The 22972-nt window shown below is 37.8% G+C and overlaps 1 protein-coding gene across 3 annotated transcripts in view; it reads right to left on the reverse strand.

Annotated features, from left to right (window-relative positions):
- The window catches only part of TRPC4AP (transient receptor potential cation channel subfamily C member 4 associated protein), a 93141-nt gene that overhangs the window by 51695 nt on the left and 18474 nt on the right, over positions 1-22972 (reverse strand). For all 3 annotated transcript variants that reach the window (XM_058286962.1, XM_058286963.1, XM_071211656.1), the window contains exons 3-5: positions 21226-21342; positions 6765-6822; positions 4512-4567 (exon numbers count right to left, since the gene is read on the reverse strand). In XM_058286962.1, coding sequence (XP_058142945.1) covers positions 4512-4567; positions 6765-6822; positions 21226-21342 — 231 coding nt within the window. The remainder of the gene's footprint in view (positions 1-4511; positions 4568-6764; positions 6823-21225; positions 21343-22972) is intronic.

Here is a 22972-nt window from a genome sequence, read left to right on the forward strand (position 1 = left end):
CTCAATGCCCTAATGATGTGCCCCAATTAAAGCCCTAATCATAATTCAATCAGGCCCAGGTACAGATCAGATTACAAACATAATTCAACATCTATTTTTGGAATTCATAATCATATCAAACTGCTACAAATAGATTACAATATTTGAAAAAACCTTAAATCAGTAACAATGCAAGTACTAAATCATATCACAATCAATTTAAAGAAATACAGGTTGTCTTGGGGCAAAGTCCAGTCTGCTATAGACTTCTGAAACTTAAAAAACAATTCATGTGCTTCCAATACACAAATGGACAAAGGATAAACATGAGTCATGGTTTCTCTACAGTTCAGCAGACTTGCAGGGAATCCTTCTGTTTTATTTCGAAGTCTGAGAGTCATTCTTAAGAAGATGGCTTCTTCTCCTTGGGGCCATATGGGGACCCACCCTTTCCACAGCCTTGCCCAACAGCCATTTTTCTGGTTCCACCCTCATCAAGTATTTGGGTGTCCACCATGCTCCAGACCGCTCCCTCCAAGAAGTGTTGGGGTGATTGCCACAACTCATCTAATCTTTGGGTTAAGAGTCTTTATCCCCTAGTACAGTGATGTGAAGACAACATTCCCTCTAACCTTTGGCATATAGGCTCAACCCTCTCAAAGCCATGAGTTGACCACCTGGCCTTCCCTAACCTTTGAGGGACAGGTCCACCGCTCTCAGACCTGTGGGGTGATGACCTTAATGGGCCCTAATGCTTAAGGAATGTGCTCCACCCTCTCTGCACCCTAGGGCAGCAAAACTCTATACCAGAACATCACAGGAACATCCACCCTCTTCAACTACTGGGGCAAACTCACCCTTTCTGTATACATGGGTGGGGTTCCTCTTTTGGCCCAAGGTGATGTCTGAATTCCAGATCTCAGCTTCCATGGTTTTCCTCTTAAAGATGTTTCTCCTTCAATCTCTCCTTTCCATGTTCTTTATATTCCAGGCTGACTGGTTTTGTTCATACAGCTCTCTCAAAAACCTTGTTGGTTTAGCATGCAGGAAGCAGGTGTCCAAGCCATCAGACAGTAAGACTTTCCACAAGTCTTTCTGACATAACTGTACCTTCTATCCTGATTTACATGTTCCAAGTTTATTTAAGTCCTCCAATGTGGCACTTTCATCTGGGAGTCTAATTTCCAGAGGCTTGGAATTTTCAGAATCAGTTTCTGTTTTCTCTGTGCCCAACAATTCAGTTCTCAGTTTATCTTGCTCATCTAGCATTTTGCTATAAGCTGCAAGCAGAAGCCAAGCCACATTCTCTGGGTTTACTTTGGAAATTTCTTCAGCTAAATGCCCAGGCTCGCCATTTTCAAATTCTGCCTTCCATAAAATACCATGAGTTAATCTTGCTAAGTTCTCTGCCACTTTAAAACACAAATGGCCTTTCCTCCGGTTTCCAATAATACTTTCATCATTTACTTTTAAGGCATCATAAAAGTCTCTTTAGCATCCATATTGCTATCAACAGTCTCCTCAAAGCATTCTAGGCCTTTTCCATCAAGCATCTCACAATTCCTCAAAAAAATACCCCTTACCCATTTATAAAACCGTTTCAGCATTTCAGTAACTGCAAAAGCACTTCCCTACTCCTCAGTACCAAATTCTGTATTAGTCAGCCAAAAGGGTGCTGATGCAAAACACCAGAAATCTGCTGGGCATTATAAAGGGTATTTATTTGGGGTAGGAGTTTACAGTTATCAGGCCATAAAGTATAAGTTACTTCTCTCACCAAAGTCTATTTCCACTTGTTGGAGCAAGATGACTGCTGACGTCTGTGAGGGTTCAGGCTTTCTGGGTTCCTCTGGGCTCAGCTCCTCTGTTTCCTTCACAAGGTCAGCTGTAGACTATGAGGTTCTCTAAGCTTTGCTTCTTTCCACGCTATAGACTATCAAGTGAACAGCTCTGTCTCTTTCCCCGAGGCTCCACTTTAAGATTTTAGCATCAAACTCCAAAACCAGAAACCCGCAACTCTGTCCTTTGCCATGTCTTTTATCTGTGAATCCCTACCCACCAAGGGGTGGAGACTCAATGCCCTAATGACATGGCCCAATTAAAACCCTAATCATAACTCAATCAGGCCCAGGTACAGATCATTTTACAAACATAATCCAACATCTATTTTTGGAATTCATAACCATATCAACGGCTACACACACATATTGCAGTGCTGCCACTAAGTGTGGATTAGAGTTTACATTATAGTTTAAACTCTCCTGCACAATTTTGTAAGTTATGACAATATATATAATGACCTGTATCTGTCATTGTAATGTCTCTCAGGACAAATCCAATGTCCCAAAAATGCCCCCATATTACACTTATTTTTCCCATCTCCGTCCCCTCAGAACCTCCAGTAGCCATTGCCTCCACATCAATGATAAAAGTTCTTCCATTGCTAGAAAAATAGTAAGTATATAGGAGAATAACAGTAGGTCTACTCTAGTCCATCACTCATTCCCCAATCCCAAGGATTCTGGGGTCATGATGCCCACTCTGCCTCTTACTGAGAGGGGGCTTAGATCCTATGGGGCAGATCGATGTGACTATCTTGCTTGCAGTTGTAGAGTCTCTCTGTTCCTTGGGATGGTCACTGTCCATAATCATCTCCTTGTTAGTTGTACTGGGTGAGTCCAATGAACTGGAGAGTAGGTGTTACAACTCTGTTGAGATTCAGGGCCCGAATGGCACATGGAAAGCCCAAAGATTTAAGTCTCTTGGACATAAACTTATCAACTCTAGCACTATAGTCTCAAATATAAGGGGAAGAAGAGCCATGTGTAGGGAAACCACAACTGAGTCCAACTCTGTCACATTGGGGAGCATAAATTCCAAAGTAGGACCCACTGGCAGGGCACAACACTCCTGAACAGTTAGCCTTGCCTATAGTATCTGGATATCTCCAGAGCCCTCAGGAACCCCACTCTTTGAAGCAATATTTACTGTGGCAGTTGGTGAGTTCCCGCTGAGACATGCATAAGCATAAACCTCTGGAATGACCTCCCAAGTCACTTTGAAGTCTCTTAGCCATATAACTCATTTTGCCTTTACCCTTTCCCCCTTTAGGTCAAGGTCTTTTTCCAGTTGCACTGATAGCTGGTGCTTGGCAGTAATCCCTTGGTGCCAGGGCGGCTCATTCCCAGGAGTCACATCCCATGCCAGGGGAAGATAATGCATTTATACACTGAGTTTCGCTTAGAGACTAAGGCCACATTTGAGCAACAAGGAGGCTCTCGAGATTACTCTTAGGTACCTGTAATTCTAGGCTAAGTTTCAATTTAAAAATAAAAGGTTCACAAGGACAGTCGTCAATATTAAGAACCCATCAATGGTCCATTCTCCCTCATTAGTCACTGCCCCTGTAGTCAGGAGATTGTTGCAGTTCCATAAGAGTGTGTGAGAGAACTCCCCAGGATGGGAATTGGATACTCTTTCAGTTATTGTGTGTATCTCCACCCACTGTGATAATGTCTCATGAATACCTGAACTCTTTCATATGCCTTAATAGGTATGCCCCAAGTGAACCTCCTCCCATATATCACATGGATAGGGGGTATATTGAAGTTCTCACTGCATTGTTTTTATATTAACTGTCCTGTAAGTTTGGAGTTGTTTCAAAACAAGAAGGTTATAAAGTTAATTTCACACATTTCTTCTTACTTTATAGATAATTTTATGGTCTGCATTTATGTATCAGCCCAATTCCTGGATGTATTTTATGTCCCCATCCTTGTTTTTTACCTACTAAGTTTGAGATCTAGGTAGATTGTACATACTCCCATTAAATGTCAGAAATCCTTTTTAAAATAATATAGAATTAAATATTCCTTTTGTATTTCTATAGCACACAGATATTATTTCTACAGTAGCAACTGTTTCATTCTGCCTACTATTATGGTTTACTGTTAATCACACCATAAGCTCCTAAAAGATAGGTGGTATGTTCTATAAAAACATACTGTATATTCCTTTAACAAGTGCCTTAAATTCTATCATTTCATTTTGTTCTGACAACAACCCTATGATGTTAGTACGACTACTAACTGAACTCTTGATAAGAAACTAAGGCTCAGGGAGGTGGCACTAAGCCAAAGGGATTCTGGTTCATGTTTTTGTTTTTTAATAAGGAAAATGAAGGAACAGGGAGAATTTTAGAATTATGAGGTTGGAAGGACTCTGAAATGCCCTAGATACCCTTCCAATGTTCATATCCTCTTTACAAATAATTGCTCAGACTCTGCCTGGATACCTCCAGGGCTAAAGGAGTACAGTACCTTCTGAGGCAGCCCCGGCTCTTAATTTTACTATTAAATTTTGCTTCCTCATAATTTCTACCTGTTGGTCCTGGTTCTCAGGTATACGGAAATCCAATTCCCTCAGTATCTGAAGATAGCTCTCATATCTGTTACCCTCACTCCCATCTTATCTTCTCAAGAATTGCAGATGTGATGGGAGATAATTACAGACCCAATGTCGACTGTACTTACACAGACACAGGTATTATACAGGATGCTCAAACAGTCCTTGGACATTTCATCACTTACTGAAAGTGAAAGAAGAGTAACTGGTTATTTTTCAGGTTTAAAAGTGTAACAATATTACATTTTAAAACACTGTAACTATTACTCACAATTCCCTCCAAGATGATTATTTTCTTTGTAACATACCTCCTTCCAGTCCTAATCTACCAAAAATTTTCATTTTTGGGCCCATCAGAACCTACATGCCAACTTGCATTACTGCTTTTTGGTTTGACATAGAAGCCATTTTACTATTAGCTCCATAGTCTTCATAATTTCAATGTGGTAATGCCATCATTTAAATAAAGTCATTTTCTCTTTGGTGCTTGCTTAGGCTATTATCTCCAGGGTTTTTTTGGGTTGGTTTTTTTTTTGGTTTCCTGATATTTAAATAGACTACAAATAATCAACTTAATACAGATATGCAGCCTTTTTTACTCTTGTTGCATTGGTTCCTCAAGATATATTTCCAAAAGCAGAACTAATGGAACCCAAAGTATAAGCATCTTGATTGTTCTTGTTATAAATTTCCATTGGAAGGTCTACCAGCAGCAAAAAAGGATACCATTTTTACTATAGACTTACCAACTATCAGTGTTTTGTTCATTTATCTGTATTGGGCAACTGGCTTTTAATGACTGACCTACTAATTCCAATGAAGAAGCTACTTCTTTGTGAGCAGGAATAGGAAAACAGCAACATAACTTTCATGACTTCAAAACCAAGAGATGATGAAACTGATTATCAACCACTGAACAAGTGTTTTGTTTGGTATTGCTTTTATTTTTAAAAACTGTTTCCATTCATTAATATGCCATTACCATGAACTCTAAAATTCTAGGTCTCCTTCTGAGATCCTAATGGGCAGTCCTGCCAACCTAACTTGATCAGATGGGTTGCCTGACATAATCTTGAGACAAAGCAGATGCCCTGTATCCCTCATCATTACCTTGCAACCAACTGAGTTTTTAAAAAGTTCTTTATTTATTATTTGTTATTCAGAACAGGATAGAAGACCAGAGCAGTATATCCCAGTATTTCTAGACCTTCCATTTTCAACTGGGATTCACTCATTCATTACATATTTATTCAGCACCTGCTCTAGGCTGGCTAGAGAGCAAAAAGACAGTCTTGACCCTCATGAAGCTTAAAGATTTCATTGGAGGAAGAGAGAATAAACTACAGTAATTACAAGATGCTACTTGCTATGAGGGTAGACAGAGAACATGAGTAGAATTTAGAGTAGAAAGTTAAGACATCAAAGATGAATAAGAATCCTTATAATCAATCACTCTGCATACACAAATGAGGTCTTACATAGTATGTCCTATTGGTATTGGGAAAACATATATACATGATACTTGTGGAAAGGCATTCATCAAATGTTAATCAGTCTGTCTCTGGCTTTTACTGTCAGAGTAAAGTGCATTTATTCCCTTTTTTAAAAAATTAAATATTGAGTATCTAAAAAGAATATTTGTAACTAGTATAAATAATAAAAAATAAATACCCATATACCCATCACCCACTTACGAAATAATGCACTACCATAACATTTACTTTTTCTTTTTTGAGGTACCAGGAGCTGGGGATTGAATTCAGGAACTTGTATATGGGAAGCCGGTACTCACCAACTGGGCCACATCCACTCCCCTTTGGGTTTTTTTTTTTTTCCTTAGGAGGCACCAGGAACTGAACTCAAGACCTCCCATATGGGAAGAAGGTACTCAACCACTTGAGCAACATATGCTTCCCAACACATTTACTTTTCACTGAATGCACTCTGGTAATAAGTATTTACATAAAGCATATATCACTTTTATAACAAAAAAAAAATAGATGTGGCTTTTTCGCAAATAAAACAAAGTGATTTTACCATATTATTTCTTATTGTCTCAGCTAATTATATATGAGAAATAAAAATTTCCAGAGAAGACATAAAAAGGTGGACCGAAGGACAGTCTGAAAATGCAAAGACACAATTCTTTTAGTCCAGTGGTGTTCACACCTTTTCTTTTAAAGCAGTAGATCTGTATTTTCATCCAGTATACAGGGAATAAAGAGATTGGCTTAGCTTGGGTTTGAAACAATATCTTGCAGCAAAATGTAGGCATGTCCTCACTGTTAAATATTAGGATGGGCCAGAAGAGCAACTCCTGGGAATGACCTCCATATCAGTAGTTTGGGAAATGAGGACAAGTGGCTGACAGCTATACTTACTTTTCAGTTTTTGTCCCCGGATTGAGATTGTAGGCCTCATAAGAATTTCTACAAGGAGCTATTAAAAAAAAAAAAGAGTAACATCTTCAAAATCAATTCAAAATACAACTTATAATACAATATTCACCATGACAACTCATGGCCCAAATATGTGTCACAGTAATGCAAGACCCTCCTGTCTTTGGGAAAGGTAGGAAGCAGTAAGGTTCAATTTTGTTTAAAGGAGCACTGTACCAAGAATCAGGAGACCTGGATTCTAGTACTACCTCAGCCACCTCTTCCCCATGCGAATTTGGACAAGTCACTGCCCCCCACCCCATTGGGCATCAGAATTTTCATTTTAAAAAACAGCCATGTTAGACGAGATAATTTTTGAGACCCAATGTGGCTTTAAAGTTTTTTAACCTGCAGAATATTATCAATAGTATGGCTCCTCTTTTGTTTTAAATAACATTTATGTGTGTAACTTTATTACTACCAACAGCAAGCAAGGATACCATTTTTACTACAGACTTACCAAATATCAGTGTTTTGTTTTGTTTATCTGAGTTGGGAAAGTGGCTTTTAATGCCTGACCTACTAATTCCAATGAAGAAGCTACTTCTCTGTGAGCAGGAATAGGAAAAAGCAACACAAAGAAACTTAACTTTTATGACCCCAAAACCTAAAGATGATAAAACCGATAATGAAGCACTGAACAAGTGTTATGTTTTTTTTCAATAGGGACTGGAATGATATAACATTCACTTTTTTTTTTCTTCATACATATTTTTAATACAAAACAATATTATTTCCAATATCATAATACTATCTACAATAAACAAGTATTTTAAAAACCATTCTGTTCAGACAAAAAGGAAAATTTTATAATGATGAAAGGGTTACTTCATCAGGAAGCCCATAATTATAAACACATAAGCACTTAACAGGAGTCCCAAAATATATGAAGCAAAAACTGAAGGGAGAAATAGACAATTCAACAAAAATAGTTGGATACTTCAATACCCTATTTTCAATAATGATTAGACACTTAGAAAATAGAACATTTGAACACTATGAACCAAGTAGACTTCAGACATCTATGTGCAGAAAACACATTTACTCAAGTGCAGAAATAACATTTTCCAGGATAAAAGCAAGTTTCAATACACTAAAAAGAATTAAAAAATACAAAGAATGTTTTCTGATGAAAATGGGATGAAATGAGAAATCAAATAACTGAAATTTGGGAAATTAACAAATATGTGGATAATTAAGAAAACAATCCTAAATAGCCAATGGGTGGGGAAAAATCATGAGGGAAAAGACTTTGAAAGAAAATTTAAAAACTCATGGGATATGGCTAAAGCAGTGCTTAAATGGAAATTTATAGCTATGCCTATATTTTAAAAAAAGAGAGAAATATCTTGAATCAATAATCTAACCTTCCACCTTAAGACTCTGGAAAGAAAATAGCAAATAATCCTACAGCAAGCAGAAAGAAGGGAAAAGTAAGGATTAGAGAGAAAACAATGGAGAAATCAGCAAAACCTTGAAAGGATCCCAGTATCACCCTGAAAAACCAAAGACATCCCCAAAAAAGAAAACTCCAAACTAATATCGATATAATAAAGTATATTACTTTAGCTACAGTGATTAAAAACAGCATGCAACGAGCATAAAGATAGACAGATTGACCAAAGCAATCAAATCGAAAGTTCAGAAATAGACCCTCACATCCACAGTCAAGTGATTTTTGACAGGGCTATCAAACCCACCCAGCATGATCAGAACAGTCTATTCAATGAATGATGCTGGGAGAACTAGATATCTATATCTAAAACAAAGAGGATCCCTATTTCACACCTTACACAAAAATTAACTCAAAATGGATCAAGAACCTAAATATAAAAGCTAGAGTCATAAAACCCCTAGAAGAAAATGTGGGGAAGCATCTTCAAGATCTTGTGATGGGTGGTGGTTTCTTAAACCATACAACCAAAGCACAGGCAATGGAAGAAAAAATAAATAGGACTCCTTCAAAATTAAATACTTTTGTCATTCAAATGACCTTGTTAAAAAGGCGAATAGGGAGCCTACTCAATGGGAGAGTATTTTTGGAAACCATATATGCTATAAGGGTTTGATTTCCATGTTATATAAAGAGATCATACAACACAAAGATAAAAAAATAAGCAATCCAATTTAAAAAGGGGCAAAAGATTTGGATAGACATTTTTCCAAAGAGGAAATACGAATGGCCAAAAAGCACATGAAAAGATGCTCAATATCACTAGCTATTAGGGAACGGCAGATCCAAACTACAATGCACTATCACTTCACACCTTACAGAATGGCCATTATTTTAAAAACTGAAAACTGTAAGTGCTAGAGAGGATGCGGAGAAATAAGAACACTCCTTCACTGTTGATGGAAGTGTAAAATGGTATGGCTTCTATGGAAGATGGTCTGGCTGTTCCTCAGGAAGCTAATATAGAACTGCCACAGGTTCAACAATCTCACTACTAGAAATACATTCAGAAAAACTAAAAGCAAGGATGCAAACAGATATTTGCACACCAATGTTCATAGCAGCATTATTCACAATTGCTAAAAGATGGAAACCTAAGCGCCTGTCAAATAATGAATGGATAAACAAAACGTGGTATATAAATATACAGCTGTAAAGAAGAAATTAAGTTGGGATGCATATGACAACCTGGATGAACCTTGAAGATATTATGTCAGTGAAATAAGCCAGAAACAAAAAGAAAAATACTCTATGGTCCCCAAAGGCAAATTTTTGACACTACATGGTTCAACTGGAAGAGCTAAGATTGCTTCTGCTCATCTCCAACCAACAGCAAATATTTAGAAAGCAAATATACATTCCTGAGATTGCTCCTGGCATGAACATGACACTAAAATTCAACATACCGAACTGGGGAATGTGTGATTTTATTTTTTATTATTTTTTTGAGGTAGCAGGTACTGGAGATTGAACCTGGGAACTCGTATGTGCGAAGTCTGTATTCAACCAGTGAGCCACATCAGCTCCCCTGAGTTGGTTTTTTTGTTTGCTTGTTGTTTCTGCTTTTGTCCTTAGGAGACACCAAGAACCAAGACTTCCCATGTGGGAAGCAGGCTCAACTTCTTGAGCCATATCCCCTTCCATTATTTTACAAAATAAAAATTCTCGAATACTGCTGCACCACAAATTATCATTTGTGGAGGAGTGTCAGAACTCAGCCTTCTGCACATTTGTATTTAATGTTAACTGTACTCGAAGGAGAGAAAAGAAAGCAGTCCCATTACCGGGGCAACAATGAAAACCGCCCTGAATATGGGCCTATATTGCTTTGTATAATAGATAAGGTTGCCCTTTAGAAAAATTGGAGAAATTATGATCATGAGAATACGCAATTTTGTAGTTGCTTTTTTTCACCAAGAATTTAACATTACATAAATGCATAAAATTCAACCAAGTGGATGGAATAACAATCAGCTTCCTCCCATGGATATTTTTAGCCATTATAAACAACGCTACACTAAGTATTTTTCCATACAAGCTTTATCTCATCTTGATTATCTTTATGAGAGATTCCCAGAGATGGGAACAGGGCAAAACGAATAATGATTTTTAAGGTTTTAAAAATACTACGCAATGCTGCTCTGAAAAAGATGACTTACTTTTCACTATCATTCAAGCAAGGTGTAAGATGCTAAACTGCATAGAATATATTTAAAAATAAATTCACTTCAAATGAAAGATGGACTATGTCAATTAATACATTAAAGTCCCTGAATGCCAAGCCATGGGTAATACCCATTCCACAGACATATTTCATTTGGCCCATACCTTTTGAAAATCTGGGAAATCTTATGTAAAACTCTAGATTTCCCATACCTCTCAAGATAAGTTATTTTGAATGGATGAACCATTTCTCCCATAAAACCATTATGCATCTCCACGTATCTGCAGTCTCTGTAGCCATTTACCTTACAACATTTATCTTATTCTGGGCCTGCTTCACTCAAGTTATCTGCTTAGTCCCTAGGCATCTGACTTTATAAACCCTAGGATACACTTTTCACTGTCAATGTTAGGGGTTGGATCAAGCTGATTAGCTGGCAATCATTCCAACTCAGCTGAGCATGGGGTAGCATGCCTAAGGCAGGGTTATTCCAGGGTCTCACTAGTGAATACAGAGGAAGAAATGATGAACTGTGTGTGAAAAAATACTTTCAGAAGCAAGATGGCAAGGAGTTGAACAAGATCCAATATACCCAACTAAAGGTTAATGAAGAGAAAATGACCCACAGACAATCCCATGTTTATGAACAGATTAGGATTCCTGGAGAAGCTGATCTAACATGAAGCAGGAGAGAAAAACTCCATAATATCAAGGCAGTTGTCCAAAGACATCCGAATATAAGGCAGGCACTTGCTACAGAAAGCCACATTTTCACTGCAAATAGATTTCAAAGTAGTGACTCTCATTCTTTTTCCTCCCATAAACACATTGGGTATTTTGTTGCTGTTGTTTTGGGAAATCAAACAATTTCATTCCAATATGTTTATGCAGGTACATAGTCATACCACCCTGGACAAAAGAGAATCAATATTATTTTAAAGAGGTCTAGAGAAGGAGATTTTGTAACCCATGTCATTATCAACAAATACTGAATTGAATCAAAATCAACTGAGCTGTTTATAAACCCTTGTTTGTTCCCAGTCTATAAGTAGAATAACTGATCACTGCAAATTTTATAAGTCCTCTAGATAAATAAGCAGTTCCTTTTCTGTTTTTTTTTACTGAAATACTACCCACTAAGTCACATTATAAAAACACAATGATTTTGGTTAAATTCCTTGATGTAAAAAATAAAAGGTCCCTCTTACCAGCTAGTAAGTAAATGGGACTTTTTTGTAGAAAACGGCATTTGTAAAGAAACGACAATTTTTGCTTTTATGATCATTTTCTTTAAAAAATTTATTAAAGTATAATGTGATACAATAAAGAGTATAAAATCTTAAGTAGACAGCTCGAGGTTTTCACAAAGTAAACACCAATCCTATACCATTATCATCCAGAATAACCACAACATTCCGAAACCTTCATGCTTCATTCATGTTCTTAACTCTCCCTCCTCCAAAGGTAACCTCGATTCTAATTTCAATCTCCATAGCATAATTTTACCTGCTTTTGAACCGTACATTTACATAAATGGAATCATACCTATCATTTTTTTTTTTATGCCTGGATTCATCCATTCAGCATTATGTCTGTGCAGATCTAGGCAGCAGGTAGCAGTTCATTCTTTTCATTGATGTGTAGTACTCTTTACATGAATATTTAACAATTTATCCATTCTCCAATTGATGGATTTTTGGCTTGTTTTCAGCTTGGGTCTCTTACAAATGATGGTGCTATCAACAGTTCTCTATGTCTTTTGGAGGACATATGTCAACATTTCTGTTAGGTACATAAGTAGGAGTAGAACTGCTGGATCGTATGGTATGGGTATATTCAGTGTTAGTGGATAATGCCAAAAAGTTTTCCAAAGGGGCTATGCAAATTTGCACTTCCATCAGCAGTGTACGAGTTCCTACTGTTCCATGTTCTTGCCAACTCTTGATATTGTCATTTTAGTGGGTGTGTAGTGGTATCTCATGTTTTTATCTTCCGTGATGACTAATGAAGATAAACACCTTTACATCTGTTTACTGGCCAGGTGGATTACCTTTTATGAGTTACCTCTTTGTATCTTATGCTCATTTTTCTATTGGGTTGTCTCTTTTTCCTTAGTGATTTGAACGAATTCTCCTTCTAGTTATGAGCACTTTTGGGTAATATGGGTCACAAATAGCTTCTCTCTGTGTGGCTTGCCTTTCAGCCTCTTAATGGTATCTTTTTTGTTTTGTTTTTTTTATTCCCTTCCCCCCCCTCCCCGTAGCTTTTTGCATGCTGTGTCCACTCCCTGTGCGTTCTTCCATGTATTTTTTATTTCCCCTACCCCCTTGCGGCTTGCTTGCTGTCTGCTCTGTGTCCATTCACTGTGCTCTTTTGTGTTTTTGCTTGTCTCCCTTTTTCTGTTGCGTCACCTTGCTGAGTCAGCTCTCTATGGCGTCTGCGGGCTGGTTGGCTCTCTGCCGCGTGCGGGCAAGCCTGCCTTCATAAGAAGGCCCAGGGATTACTAGCAAGTACCAGCTGGTGATGTAAATAGAAAGACCCTGAATAAAAGGGTCAACTCAGACCAGAAGATCTCAGCCCATATGTAGGATCATGTGTTAAAAACTGCTTTTTGACCTTGAATAAAAAGGGGGAAATAGCAAAGTCAAATGAGTTTATATGGCTAAGAGTCTTCAAAGAAGAGTCAGGAGGTCATCAGGGGTCATGCTTATGCACTCCTCAGGAGGACCCCAGAAACATCCAAAGTGGATAAAACCCCAGGTACTGGTTCTCCTGAGGGCTACAGAGACCCAAAGGAATATGGTCATGGCAGATAGCTCTGGAGCTCAGCATCACATCAGTGGGCCCTACTTTGGAATTTGTGTCCCTGAGTGTGATGGAGTTGGACTCAGAAGTGACCTTTCTACACATAACTCTTCTGTCACTTTTAATGAACCTTTGGTTGGTGCAAGCGTTAGTGTATACTCAGAAGACTTGAATCTCTGGACTGTCCACGTGCCAGCTGGGCCCTGAGCCTCAGCAGAGTTGCAACTCCTACTCTCTGGTTCGTTGGACTTAAACAGGGAGGTGAAGATGGCCAATCACCACACCAGGAAACTGAGAGTGCCTACAACTGCAAGCCGGAGAACTGCATCCATCATCCTTGTGGAATTTAAGCCCCCTCTCAATATAGAGGTGGAGTGGACATCACCATCATAGGGCCCACAGAATGGAGGAATAAAACATAGAGTGGACTTACTGATATCCTACTATAAAACTTTTGTGACTACTAATAGAAGAAATTGTACCATTGATGGGGAGAAAGTGGCCACATAGTTGCTGAGGGCAGGGAGTGGGAAGAAGAGATGTGATGAGGGGGCATTTTTAGGACTCTGGAGCTGTCCTAAATGATACTGCAGGGTCAGATGCTGGACATTATATATCCTGCCATAACCCACTGAAGGTACCGGGGGAGAGTGTGAACTACAAACTATTATCCACGTGGTGCAGCAGTGCTCCAAAATGTGTTCACCAATGGCGATGAGTGTGCCACAATGATGGGGGAGGTTGTTAGTGTGGGAGGAGTGGGGTAGGGGAATGGGGAGTATACAGGAACCTCTTATGTTTTTTATAATGTAACCTTTTTTGTGATGTATGTATCTTCAAAAAAATACAGTTTACAAAAATGACGGGGGTGGGGGAGTGGGATGTGGGTTATATGGGAACCGCTTATGTTTTTTTAATGTAATTTCTATGTGATCTATTAACTTTAAAAAGTTTTATTAAAAAATCTAAATCTTAAAAAAATTAAAAAATTTTAAAAAGATTATATAAAAATTTAAAAAATAATAAAATAAAGGCGGTCCTGGGACGCGAACCCAGGGCCTCCCACATGGTAGACAGGAACCCAACTGATTGAGTCACAGCCACTTCCCTAATGGTATCTTTTGATAAACAGAAGTTCATGATTTTACTGTAGAAAATGTTTTTATTGTTTTTCTTTACAACTAATATGTTTTGGTATCTTGCTTTTAAATCTTTTCCCATTCCAAGATTATGAAAATATTCTTGTATGATAGCTTCTTGATGATTTCTTTTTTTAACCTTTCACACTAAGTCTACATGCCATCTGGAATTGATTTCTGTGCATGGTATAGGGTAGGATTCAACATTATTTTGTTCTTACATAGATATCAAATTGAACCAGCAGCACTTATTATAAAGCCATCTTTTCCCACTGCATCACATTAGCACCTCTGTCATAAATTGGTTGACTGTGTAGGAGACTCACCCAATTCTTATCAGGCCAATTCTAACTGTCCAATTAGGGAAAAGAATGGGAGAAAAATAAGGAAGATTGAAAGAAAGAAGAACACTCTCGGTATCACAGGAATCAGACTCACCCTAGATGTTGGAGCACAGGAGTCACTTTTAAACATTCAATTACCTCACAGAAAACTGCACAACACCAAAATCAGAACTCTGATATTTTAAGGGCTCCTACTTCAAAACAACAGCCCAATGCTTGGAAAAGTCACATTTCAATAGCTTTCTGACCTCAATGTACTTTACACATACAGCTCTATAAATGCTCTAAAAGATATAAAAACATTAAGCAAAGCAGACAGTAGGAAGAGGGACGGATAGCTATGTGAAGCTGGGCAAGACAATTTACTGCTATGTGTTTATTCCCTCAAAAACATCCTCCCAGGTCCTCTATGCTCTTAGGAAAATTTGAGAGTAGTAAAAAGTGATCAGATTCCGGATCTATTCTGAAGATAGAGACCAGACTTGCTTGGTAGTGAGATCTACAGTAAAAGAAGAAAAGGAGGACTCAAAAAATTACCCCAAGGTGTTTGATCTGAGCAACTAGAAGAATGGAGATGCCATTTACTGAGATAAGGAAGGCTGTAGATGGAGCAAGTTACAGTTAGGGGAGATCAGAAATTCTATTTTGGACATGTTAAGTTTGAGAGTCTACTAAGATATCCAAATGGAGATGTTAAGTAGACTGTTGAATATGAGTCTGGAATTCAGGCAAGAGGTTCACTCTGGGGTTATAAACATGGGAGTTATCAGCATAAAGATGGCTTTGAAAGTCATGAATACAAATATCATCAAAGGAGTGACTTTAAGTACAGAAGAGGTCCAAGCACTAAGGCTTCAAGACTCAAATGTTAAAGAGGCCAAGGAGAAGTGAAGAGGAAAAAGCAGCACAAGACTGAGGAGTGGCCTGTGAGACAGGAGGAAAACTAGGGGAGTGTGAATCCTAAAAGCTAAATGGAAAAAGTATTTTAAGAAAGAGGGAGTCATCAACTGAATCAAATGGTGCTAATAAATAAGACAACTAACCCTCAATTCATTTAGCAAAACAAAGCTCACTGATGACGCTTCCAAGAGTGGTTTGATGAAACAGTGGGAACGAAAGTTGGACTAGAGTACACTTAAGAGAGAATAGTTAGAACAGATGTGGCTCAAGTGGTTGAGCTCCCACTTCCCACATGGGAGGTCCCAAGTGTGGTTCCCAGTACCTCCTGAAAAAACAAACAAGCAAGCAAGCAAAATAAATGAAAAAAACTCTGGGAAGCTGATGTGGCTCAGTGGTTCAATCCTAGTCCCCCAGTATCTTAAAAAAAAAAAAGAGAGAGAGAGAGAGAAAATGGAAGAATTAGAGACCTTAAGTAGATAAACTCAAGGAATTTTGAGTATACTGGCTCATTAAAAGAGTAGAAAGAGAAATGAGTTTAAAGAGTTTGTTTCTCTTAAATATGGGAGAAAAAAGATGTTTTTAGGTTAATAAGAACAATCTGGTAGAGGAGGGAAACCTGACAATGCAGAAAAAAAACTTGCTAGAATGATGTTTTACCTCATAAGGCTATTATGAAGATTATTAAATGAAATAAGTGGTGACAACTAAATTATTACAACCAGTATTAAGTTACTAAATGCAACTACAGTGTCTTTACTTATCAGGTACTCAGTATATTATTAATCCTAAATATTTATTGAACAGACATTATGTTAGGGGCTAGAAATATGATCAATGTATGACATCACTGCTCTCTTAAGAGCTTACAAACTACTGAGTTAGACAAAGAAACAAAATTACAATTCAGTATGGTCAGGCTATAATGGGAATCAAACAAGGTCTTAGAGGAAGACAAAGTGAATACTCACTCTACCTAGGAGATGGAACGAGTAACTGGAAGGCTTCCTGGCAAAGGGAAATTTAAACTGTGAAATGAAGGATGAGGAAGTGTGCATCAGGAGAGGAGTGGAAAGGGAGTATGAAAGACTTTCAACGTGACTGGGAAAAGGGTTATAGAAGGAGAATGGTGAGAGGAGAGGTTGGAGAGAGCCACAGGGGCTTTGTACACCACTTTGAAAAGTTGTGATTTTATCTTGAAAACAATTTGGAGCCTACCAGGTCAAAAATTTAGGAAAAAGAGGAGGTAGTCTGAAATACTAACGTGGAAAAAAGAAAACTGTGACTAGGGAAACATAAGAATTGTTCTGGGTAACTGAAAATACAATCGAAGCTGTGACTATGAATTTATAATGGCTTCTAAACAACATGATTTTCCCCAATAGCACCAAGCATCACTTGGTTAAGTCAAGTGACTCAGGGCTGCAGTTTCTCCAAGGAGGTGAAATGGAAATTGTGGGACAAGGGAGTAGAGGATCTTGGCAAGAGTTGAAAAAGAGAAAGATGGACTGTGGGGACTAAACCAGATATTAAAAGACAGAAAAGGGCTGGGGCCAGGTGGGGGGGTTGGGTGGAGAATGGGACTATATACAGATGCAGAAAATTTTATTCCAGGATCTTGAAAATACAAATAAATGTCATCTTAAATGCCTGTTAGTAAATTTTAAGGAGTCATGGAAAAGAGAAAAGTTATCAGAAGACCGTATTTTCAAAAGAGGGCAAACCACAGCAAACCATAGTTTTGTTACATTGGAAATTGATTCCAGGCAATCCAGAGACTGTTAACTGGTGGCACTTGAACAATTAAAGAATAAATTGATGCTCATCAGAAACTAGTTAGGGTTCACTAGAAACAATACATGCCATATTGAACCTCTCTTTCTTTTTTGACAGCGCTACTAGATTTGAAGGATAGATGGGGGAAAACTATAGACACAGTAAATATAGCTTGTAGAAAGACAACTGACCATACTTTTATGAAAAAGTGTAGATGAAATCACAGGTACTTAGTGCTAATTAACCTGTATTCAACTAATACACATCTTCTTTCATAAGAGAAGACATAAATGAGAAGATACATCCTTTTGACTAGGAACACTCAATATCATACAGATACCAATTTACTTTAAATTTATTCCGTGATTTATGGTTATACTAATAAAAATACCAACAAAAATTTTTGGAACTATGCAAGCTGACTCTAAAGTTCATATGAAGGGTGAGGCAGGTACACAATAACAGCCATGAAAATTCAGTGTTGCAAGTACAGAAAGAATAAATGTTAGGAAAGATGAACCCTATTATATATTAAAACATATTATAAGACTTCTGGAAAGATGGTGGACTGGAGAGACATGGGACTCTCTTCTCTCCCATAAAAATAGCTAGAGGACAGATAGAAATGGCCTGGAAAAATATCTTCTAGGGTTTAAGATACCAGGAGAAGGCTGGACATAGCCCAGAGGAATGAAATGCAAAGGAAAAGAATCATGATGGCAAAACCGGCAAAACTATGAGTTAAAAACCTCTGCTGTAAATGCTGGCACTCTCCCACACACTACAGAAATTTTGGGATTCTGTATATCATAGTAAAACCACATGTTAAACATGAATATGGGTAAAACTGCATATATAAGACTTTTTCTTTGAGACTGAACAAATGGATGTTAATGCTACAAAATGTTAATATCAAATAAAAAATTATGTTAAGTGAAGAAATCAGACACAAAGTACTACATATTGTATGATTCCATTTATATAAAATGTAAATATAAATCAATTTATAAAGATGAAATTAGATTAGTGGTTACATAGGTCTAGGAAAGGACTGCTACGGGGTGTGGACTTTTTCTTTTTGGAGTAATGAAATTGTTCTAAAATTTTCTGTGGTGATGAATACACAACATTGTGATTATACAAGTCACTGATTATACACTTTGGAATAATTGTATGGTGTGTGACTATCAATAAAACTGCTTAATAAATAACTGTACAAGAATAGTCAAAAATAGCTACGTACACAAGGGGAAACAGATTGAAAGGTGAAGAATTTTCTCGTCTTTTATTGAAATAATGAAAATGCTCTAATAATGATTGAAGTGATGAGTGCACAACTATGTGATTATACCAAATATTATTGATTATATACTTTGGGTGATTTGTATGCTTTATTAATATATCAATAAAATTGATTCATTTAAAAAAACATACTGTAAAGGCTAGTCTTTAAAACCACTTGGTATTGGGGCATGAACAAACTGAACACGGAGCAGAAAAGAGTACAGAAACAGATTATGAATGTGTAAGAAAATTAGTATACGATCAAAGTGACATTTCAAATCAGTGATGTCGAGATAAGGGTAGATATATGGAGTAAGAGGGAGTAGGAACCCAATATTTCTCTCATTATACCATAGTAAATTTCAAATGTCATAAAAATTTAAACATCATAAAAAAAAAAAAAACTTTAAACAATGAGAAGGAACTACAGTTTATAACCCAATAGTGGAAAAAATCTGACAACCTATAGAGCAAATATTCCTACATATAACAATAAGATAAAGTAAAAATTCAATTGACTAATTAGGAAAAAAATACTAATAAACATATATGACAAAGGATCTTAAAAAAAAAAAAAAATCAAGAGTCCTTACAAATCAATAGGAAAAAGCCCCAAGAACTAAACAGAAAAAGATGCAAAAGACATTAACACACGAATGGCAGAAAAAGATCTATTTATAAACACATGAAAAGACTTTCAATCTCATTCACAGAAGGAAGCACATTTTACAAACTGTGAAGAATTTTCTCTCCTGTCTGCTTAAATATTTGGTGAAGGGTCCTTTTGGGTGCTGGTAATCTTCCATTTCTTGATTTGGGTGGTAGTTGATAAAAAGATGAAAACTATTTTGTGGTAATTACCGGTGTCCTTTTTGTATGCAAGTTATACATTGAAGACAAATCCATAAAAATAAACTAATATAAACATTTTTTTGGTGATGGTGTGCATAAGCACACTCTTTACACTTTGTTGTTGGGGACTTAAATTGACAAAACTCTTAGGTATGTGTGGCAGTTTGAGACTGTGAATTTAAACTGGTCTGTTTCTCTAGGAGTGATAACCCTTTGGCTGTTATTAAATTCAGCTGAGATGAGTTTGATTAATATGTTAAAATTAGGGTTTGATTAGGGCATGCATGTTTGATTCCCCGCCCCCTTGTCTTCACCCCCTTGGTGGACCATATAAAGAGATAATCAAGAAGGCAAGGGAAACGGACTTTGGCCCAGTGGTTAGGGCGTCCGTCTACCATATGGGAGGTCCGCGGTTCAAACCCCGGGCCTCCTTGACCCTTGTGGAGCTGGCCATGCGCAGTGCTGATGCGCGCAAGGAGTGCCCTGCCACGCAGGGGTGTCCCCCGCATAGGGGAGCCCCACGCGCAAGGAGTGCGCCCGTGAGGAAAGCCGCCCAGCATGAAAAGAAAGAGCAGCCTGCCCAGGAATGGCGAATGGCGCTGCCCACACTTCCCGTGCTGCTGACGACAACAGAAGCGGACAAAGAAACAAGACGCAGCAAATAGACACCAAGAACAGACAACCAGGGGAGGGGGGGAAATTAAATAAATAAATAAATCTTTAAAAAAAAAAAAAAAAAAAAGAAGGCAAGAGAAACAGATACACAGAGAAGATATACAGAGCATTCCATGTACAGGACGAGAGATGGGCCTGCTGATTTACAGCTGAGCTGGGAAGAAATGAGCAGCATGCCAACCTACAGCTGAGACTGGAAGAAGGTGGAACCACAAAACCTTAAGAGGAAGGAGGAAGGCTCAACCCTAGCAGACTTCACCATCTTGCATGCATACATGCCAAGAGACTTTGGGCAAGGAAGTTATCTTGAGTTGGACTCTTTAGGGCTTTGTGACTATAAGCTTCTACCCCAAATACCCTTTTTAAAAGCCAACTTTGCATCAGCAACCCTTTGGCCGACCAATAAGTATGTAAATTACTAAGTTATAAACGATAAGAGAAACACATGCTCTGATCCCAAAGGTATACTTGAATGTACATAAAAATATGTAACAAAGATCTTTATCGCAACATTGTCTATAATAACAAATGTGTGGAAAAGCCTTGATAAATTATGGTACAATCATATCATGGAATATTACATAGCTGTTTAAAATAATTAGGCAGATTTACATGTACTATCTCCAAGTTAAAGAGTTACATGGAAAAAGCAAGGCAAAGAACAGTGTGTACAACTCTATGTGGGGAGAGAATAAACCTAAGGTCACTGTTTTTTGTTTTTTGAGGGAGGAGGTATTTATACACACAAAGAACATCTCTGGAAAGACAGATCCCTCTGAGCAGGGGTAACTGGAGAAGTGGGAAATACCTTTCACTTTGTAGCTTTTTTTTAAAAAAGTAGAGATATTATCAATTCAAATAAATTCTAAAGAAAAAGCTATGATGCTTCTAAAAGTTCATATTCTGAAATGTTTGCTGTAAATTCTGTAATGTTTCCTGTCTCCCATTTCAAGAAGTAAATTCTCAAACCATTTAAGTAGTAGTAGTAATAGTAGTAACAATGATAAATACTTACATCGACACCTCCAAACAAATCAAAAATATAAGTATTTGGATAAGTGGTTTCTTGAGTAAGTTTCCTCTCTTCAGTAACAAATGCCATAGCCTCCATGGAGAGAAGAGGAGAAATTTCCTAATTTAAAAAAAGTTTACAGAGATACATTTAGTTTAAGTATTCAACACAGAGTGGATCTCCATGAGCACAAAGATAGCCACTGATGAACCACATATCCTGGTCTTCAGGTCCCCGTAGAGTCTCAGGTCCCTGAGGGCTGGCCTTATGACTTGCTTCAACCAAGAGAATGTAGCAGAAGTGACACTCTGCTAGTTCTGGCCTAAGCCTTAAGAAAGCTTGGCAGAATCTGATTTTGCAATTTTGGAACCCAATTACCACGCTGTGAGAAGCTCAGCATGGCCATCTGGAAAACTCATGAGAACTGAGGCTAGGACTGATATATCCTCAGCTGATCTCCAGCTAATAGCCAGCACTAACCTGCCAGATACGTGAACAACACTTTCCCCAGTCAAGACCACATGAAGCAGAAGAACCATTCCATCAACCCAAACAATTTTAAGAGCTAAACGGTGGTTATTATTTCAAGCTACTAAGTTTTAGGGTGGCTCACTCTACAGCAATACGCAAACAAAAGCACTGCTCAAATGTCACCTCCTACAGGAAGTCTTCCCTGATCCCCTCCCCGCCCCCCACAAAAAATCAGATGTTCCTCTGAATGCCCAAAGCAATCTACAACTCATATGTAGCATTTAGCACTTTTACTTTGAACTTATTTACAAACTTATGTTGCTTCTTTCCTAAATTGTTCCTTGAAGACAAGACTGAAACAGTCTTCTCTTTGTATTACCCACAGGTCATAAGACTTAACAGGCATAAAATACAGTGCATACAGGATATTGTTGTCAAATTTGAGCCACAGAATCCTTTGTTAGTATGGAAAAAAGATCACAGAAGAAATAATAATCTTACAGAAAAATTGATATAATAGTAGTAGCAACTGTTAATGTATTGAATGCGTGAGACATGGTTCTAAGCAATTCCTGTATTACCTCTTTTAATCCCCACAACCCTAGGATATAAATTACTATTATCCCCATTTTACAAATAAGGAAACTGAGGCACAAAGAGATTCCCAATGTGATCAGTTGTTACATGGTAAAGCCAGGATTTAAACCCAGAAAGTCTAGCTCCAGAGTCCAAGATTACAGAAGAAAGTAGGGCTATGGGATAAACAGGGGGGTGGAACTGGAAGAATCTAGGACCTTACTCATGCTCTCTCCTCAGGAGTCTCTGAGGGAAGATGGAACACAACGGACATAGACCAGTTCTCAAACTTGAATATGCATCAGAATCACCTGAAGAGTCTGCTAAATTCACAATGCTTTGTCCATCCCCAGAGTTTCTGATTCCGTAAATTTGGGGTGGGGTGGGGTGGGGTGGGGGCTGAGAATGTGAGAATGTGCATTTCTAAAAAGGTTCCCAAGTGATGCTGATACTGATCCAGAAGTCATACTTAGAGAACCACACATGGAGACCACCACATGGGAAAAAAAACAGAACTCATTCTTACAAAGAGTCTGCTATGTGCCAGGCACTGGGCTTTAATACTTTAACCCATTTGATCCTTAAAATAATTCAGTCAAGTAAGCAGAGTTTTACCCATTTTACAGGTTAAAAAAAAACACCAAAATCAGAAAGTTAAAGAGCATTGTCCAAGGTAATAGAATTAGTAAGTGACTGAACCACT

This window comes from Dasypus novemcinctus, chromosome 24 (assembly GCF_030445035.2).
Source record: "Dasypus novemcinctus isolate mDasNov1 chromosome 24, mDasNov1.1.hap2, whole genome shotgun sequence".
Classification (NCBI taxonomy): Eukaryota; Metazoa; Chordata; class Mammalia; order Cingulata; family Dasypodidae; genus Dasypus; species Dasypus novemcinctus.